Source organism: Cherax quadricarinatus, chromosome 91 (assembly GCF_038502225.1).
Source record: "Cherax quadricarinatus isolate ZL_2023a chromosome 91, ASM3850222v1, whole genome shotgun sequence".
Taxonomy (NCBI): Eukaryota; Metazoa; Arthropoda; class Malacostraca; order Decapoda; family Parastacidae; genus Cherax; species Cherax quadricarinatus.
Window position 1 is genome coordinate 429,553 of NC_091382.1, and position 6,274 is coordinate 435,826.

Sequence of the window (6,274 nt, forward strand, 5' to 3'; positions counted from 1 at the left end):
ACCTCAGGTGGGTGTCTGAGGTCTTGTTAAACACCTGTTTACCTCAGGTGGGTGTCTGAGGTCTTGTTAAACACCTGTTCACTACAGTGTTTCACTCTGACTTAATGTTTGTCACCTCGGTAGACAAACATTGTTTGTCACCTCGGTAGACAAACAATGTTTGTCACCTCGGTAGACAAACAATGTTTGTCACCTCGGTAGACAAACAATGTTTGTCACCTCGGTAGACAAACAATGTGTGTCACCTCGGTAGACAAACAATGTTTGTCACCTCGGTAGACAAACAATGTTTGTCACCTCGGTAGACAAACATTGTTTGTCACCTCGGTAGACAAACAATGTTTGTCACCTCGGTAGACAAACATTGTTTGTCACCTCGGTAGACAAACAATGTTTGTCACCTCGGTAGACAAACATTGTTTGTCACCTCGGTAGACAAACAATGTTTGTCACCTCGGTAGACAAACAATGTTTGTCACCTCGGTAGACAAACAATGTTTGTCACCTCGGTAGACAAACAATGTTTGTCACCTCGGTAGACAAACAATGCGTAATTTCCTGAGTTGTTTATCAACAAATGTCTTTTATATTTGTTGGCCATACCTGTCAGGTTACACACCTGTGTGGCACAGCATTGCAAACCTGATAGATGGTATCTCAGCCAGGTGTGGCACAGCATTACACACCTGATACATGACATCTCAGTCAGGTGTGGCACAGCATTACACACCTGATACATGACATCTCAGTCAGGTGTGGCACAGCATTACACACCTGATACATGACATCTCAGTCAGGTGTGGCACAGCATTACACACCTGATACATGACATCTCAGTCAGGTGTGGCACAGCATTACACACCTGATACATGACATCTCAGTCAGGTGTGGCACAGCATTACACACCTGATACATGACATCTCAGTCAGGTGTGGCACAGCATTACACACCTGATACATGACATCTCAGTCAGGTGTGGCACAGCATTACACACCTGATACATGACATCTCAGTCAGGTGTGGCACAGCATTACACACCTGATACATGACATCTCAGTCAGGTGTGGCACAGCATTACACACCTGATACATGACATCTCAGTCAGGTGTGGCACAGCATTACACACCTGATACATGACATCTCAGTCAGGTGTGGCACAGCATTACACACCTGATACATGACATCTCAGTCAGGTGTGGCACAGCATTACACACCTGATACATGACATCTCAGTCAGGTGTGGCACAGCATTACACACCTGATACATGACATCTCAGTCAGGTGTGGCACAGCATTACACACCTGATACATGACATCTCAGTCAGGTGTGGCACAGCATTACACACCTGATACATGACATCTCAGCCAGGTGTGGCACAGCATTACACACCTGATACATGACATCTCAGTCAGGTGTGGCACAGCATTACACACCTGATACATGACATCTCAGTCAGGTGTGGCACAGAGTTCATAATATAATCTGCATATCGTCCTGTTACGCCAGATTAAGTTAATTCCACATGATCAAAGTTGTTTAAGTTAAGTTTGTCAAAGTCCTAAGCCAGGGTTTATTAGGGACTTAAACTAGAGATTTTATGATTGTTTTAAATTAAAGTTTTATAGGGTATTAAAGCAGGGTTTATCCAGGTTTAAAAGTAGGTTTTATCGAGGGTCCCAATGGAAATAAGTCACTTTGAGTTTTTTGGGTTATCATGGTGGAGAGTTTTACACTATGTATGATAATTGTATTTCTGTATAATTGTATTTATGTATAATTGTATTTCTGTCAGCATACAACTATTTCTGTCAGCATACAACTATTTCTGTCAGCATACAACTATTTCTGTCAGCATACAACTATTTCTGTCAGCATACAACTATTTCTGTCAGCATACAACTATTTCTGTCAGCATACAACTATTTCTGTCAGCATACAACTATTTCTGTCAGCATATTACACTGATGATGCTATCTTTACAGATCTCATACCCAACACCATCACCAGCACCATCTAGTTACGGAGAGCCACCACCATCTCTAAAATATGGTGCTCCACCACCATCACCAGCCTATGGTGCTCCACCACCATCACCAGCCTATGGTGCTCCACCACCATCACCAAAATATGGTGCACCTGCTGTCCCTGCTCCAGCACCTCTGCCGAAACCCACCCCAACTATAAACAGCAACAACATCTATCCAGAAGCAAACTACGCTCCTCCAGCTCCTGAGCCACCATCTAGCCTCTATGGCAAACCATCTGTGTCCTCGTGCGAGCCAGAGACTAAAGTCTCGCTCGTCACGACCACCAAATTCATCCCGACTACTGTAGTACAGACGAGGACTCGTGCCCTGCCTACCACAGTCTACAGTCAGATCACACAGACTAAATACTATCCTTCTACAGTCATACAACAGCAGATTGTCACCTCTGCTGCCCCACCTGTAGTCCAAACCAAGACTGAGGTAAGTACGGAGATCATACAGAGATCATACAGAGATCATTCAGAATCATACAGTATCATAACTCAGCGTTGGTACTTACAGGTAGTGAAGGACATCCAGTACGTTACCAGAGCTCGTTACTTCACTGAGACGTCCTACATCACTGATTCCCAGCTCAAGTACATCACCGAGACGCAAACGAAGTATCAAACGCAGTATCAGACGCAATACCAGACGGAAACGCAGTACCAGACGCAGTACCAGACTCAGGTAAGATCTGGGAGTTTTAATTTTGTGCAGAATTTTTAATTTTTACGATGGTAAATGGCTCTTAATCCAAGAAACCGGAGGTACCATTCCTCGGATCAAACCTATATAACCCATAAATATTTTGGTTTCTGTGATAGCTATTATTGCTGTCTTGTTATCCTAAGTTCTATCATTTAGTTAGGTTTATTGGGGATGTCCTAATTGTTTGTGTATCTACTAACTCAACTGAACTCTTGTATCATGAAGCCTGGCACGAGAGTAACTACTCTGACATTACTAGACGGAGGATCGAGCCTTCACCAATCTTTGAATGATCCAAAAGGAATTTTATCACATCTGGTTCATGATTCATATCTAAAAATTAAGTTATTTTCTTAATACTTGCAGACGGTGACCAGTTACAGCACCCAGATGCAGTATGTGACCCAGACCCAACAAGTGCCCCAGTACGTCACTCAAACAGTGACCCAAGCTCAAGAAATACCCTCGTACCAGACTCAAACAGTGACCCAAACACAACAAGTGCCCCAGTACATCACTCAGACAGTGACTCAAACTCAACAGGTACCACTGTACCAAACCCAGACAGTGACCCAAACCCAGCAGGTTCCGCAGTATATGACCCAGACAGTGACACAGACACAGCAAGTGCCCCAGTACATCACACAGACAGTAACACAGACACAGCAAGTACCCCAGTACATTACCCAAACCCAACAGGTCCCGCAGTACATCACAATGACAGTAACCCAAACCCAGGAAGTGCCGCAGTACCTTACCCAAACAGTGACCCAGACCCAGCAAGTGCCCCAGTATATCACCCAGACAGTGACCCAGACCCAGCAAGTACCCCAGTACGTCACCAAGACCGTCACAAGTACCCAGTACCAGACAGTGGCAGCAGAGTTTGGAGGAGGTGGATCGTACGGCACTCCAGTGTCTACCATGGCTGGCTATTATTAGGATATCTACTATTTATTACTGACGTTAAATATACTATTAACCCTTACATCTGAGGCATCTTAAACAGAAGAAGATATTAAAGTGCTTGGTCTGGGACCAGGCTAATGGGGCGCTGGCCCACTGGAATTAACCCCAGGACGACTCCAGCTAGGACTGAATACCCAGTGTTTCGAAGGGTGAGGTAAGAAGTGTGGTGACCGGCACTGCTGGTCACCTAGAACCAGAGGTATGGCTGCAGTGCCTGGCACTACTGGTTGGCTAGAACCAGAGGTGTGGCTACAATGGCTGGCACTACTAGTCACCTAGAACCAGAGGTGTGGCTGCAGTGCCTGGCACTACTGGTCACCTAGAACCAGAGGTGAGGTTGTAGTACCTGGCACTACTGGTCACCTAGAACCAGAGGTGTGGCTGCAGTGCCTGGCACTACTGGTTGCCTAGAACCAGAGGTGTGGCTACAATGGCTGGCACTACTAGTCACCTAAAACCAGAGGTGTGGCTGCAGTGCCTGGCACTACTGGTCACCTAGAACCAGAGGTGAGGTTGTAGTACCTGGCACTACTGGTCACCTAGAACCAGAGGTGTGGCTGCAGTGCCTGGCACTACTGGTTGCCTAGAACCAGAGGTATGGCTGCAGTGAGTGGCACTACTGGTTGCCTAGAACCAGAGGTGTGGCTGCAGTGCCTGGCACTACTGGTTGCCTAGAACCAGAGGTGTGGCTGCAGTGCCTGGCACTACTGGTCACCTAGAACCAGAGGTGTGGCTGCAGTGCCTGGCACTACTGGTTACCTAGAACCAGAGGTATGGCTGCAGTGAGTGGCCCTACTGGTTACCTAGAACCAGAGGTGTGACTGCAGTGCCTGGCACTACTGGTTGCCTAGAACCAGAGGTGTGGCTGCAGTGCCTGGCACTACTGGTCACCTAGAACCAGAGGTATGGCTGCAGTGCCTGGCACTGCTGGTCACCTAAAACCAGAGGTGTGGCTGCAGTGCCTGGCACTACTGGTCACCTAGAACCTGAGGTGTGGCTGCAGTGCCTGGCACTACTGGTCACCTAGAACCAGAGGTGTGGCTGCAGTGCCTGGCACTACTGGTCACCTAGAACCTGAGGTGTGGCTGCAGTGCCTGGCACTACTGGTCAACTAGAACCAGAGGTATGGCTGCAGTGCCTGGCACTGCTGGTCACCTAGAACCAGAGGTGTGGCTGCAGTGCCTGGCACTACTGGTCACCTAGAACCTGAGGTGTGGCTGCAGTGCCTGGCACTACTGGTCACCTAGAACCAGAGGTGTGGCTGCAGTGCCTGGCACTACTGGTCACCTAGAACCTGAGGTGTGGCTGCAGTGCCTGGCACTACTGGTCACCTAGAACCAGAGGTGTGGCTGCAATGCCTGGCACTACTGGTCGCCTAGAACCAGAGGTGTGGCTGCAGTGCCTGGCACTACTGGTCACCTAGAACCAGAGGTGTGGCTGCAGTGCCTGGCACTACTGGTTACCTGTCTGCCATTCCACAAAAAGAAATACTGGTTATGGGATCTCACATCAGACCTGATTACCTCCCATTAACCAGGTACTGCATGACCCCGTAAGGGTTTAGCACCTTCCCATAATTCTAATTATACATTTAGCAACACCGGTGGACTGTATTGGTTAATAAGATGTTAAAACACTTTTTAACGCAGTTACACAGATTTACTCCAGAATATTAACAAAGTTTATTGTTTAGTGATGTGTGGATTAAAGATTTACGAACGAGAGTAGTGATGAGAGTAGTGATGAGAGTAGTGATGAGAGTAGTGATAAGAGTAGTGATGAGAGTAGTGATAAGAGTAGTGATGAGAGTAGTGATGAGAGTAGTGATGAGAGTAGTGATGAGAGTAGTGATGAGAGTACTGATGAGAGTACTGATGAGAGTAGTGATGAGAGTAGTGATGAGAGTGGTGATGAGAGTAGTGATGAGAGTACTGATGAGAGTACTGATGAGAGTAGTGATGAGAGTAGTGATGAGAGTAGTGATGAGAGTAGTGATGAGAGTACTGATGAGAGTAGTGATGAGAGTAGTGATGAGAGTAGTGATGAGAGTAGTGATGAGAGTAGTGATGAGAGTGGTGATGAGAGTAGTGATGAGAGTAGTGATGAGAGTAGTGATGAGAGTAGTGATGAGAGTAGTGATGAGAGTAGTGATGAGAGTAGTGATGAGAGTAGTGATGAGAGTAGTGATGAGAGTAGTGATGAGAGTAGTGATGAGAGTAGTGATGAGAGTAGTGATGAGAGTAGTGATGAGAGTACTGATGAGAGTAGTGATGAGAGTAGTGATGAGAGTAGTGATGAGAGTAGTGATGAGAGTAGTGATGAGAGTGGTGATGAGAGTAGTGATGAGAGTAGTGATGAGAGTGGTGATGAGAGTAGTGATGAGAGTAGTGATGAGAGTAGTGATGAGAGTAGTGATGAGAGTAGTGATGAGAGTAGTGATGAGAGTGGTGATGAGAGTGGTGATGAGAGTAGTGATGAGAGTAGTGATGAGAGTAGTGATGAGAGTAGTGATGAGAGTAGTGATGAGAGTGGTGATGAGAGTAGTGATGAGAGTAGTGATGAGAGT

At 46.6% G+C, this 6,274-nt stretch overlaps 1 protein-coding gene across 1 annotated transcript in view; it reads left to right on the forward strand.

The window, feature by feature from the left end:
• The window catches only part of LOC128704922 (uncharacterized), a 10,857-nt gene extending 6,199 nt beyond the window's left edge, over positions 1 to 4,658 (forward strand). Inside the window, exons 3-5 of the mRNA XM_053800138.2 lie at positions 1,984 to 2,469; positions 2,551 to 2,718; positions 3,106 to 4,658. Of these exons, the coding sequence (XP_053656113.2) occupies positions 1,984 to 2,469; positions 2,551 to 2,718; positions 3,106 to 3,681 (1,230 nt within the window). The 3' untranslated portion in view covers positions 3,682 to 4,658. The remainder of the gene's footprint in view (positions 1 to 1,983; positions 2,470 to 2,550; positions 2,719 to 3,105) is intronic.
• The last annotated feature ends 1,616 nt before the right edge of the window (positions 4,659 to 6,274 follow it).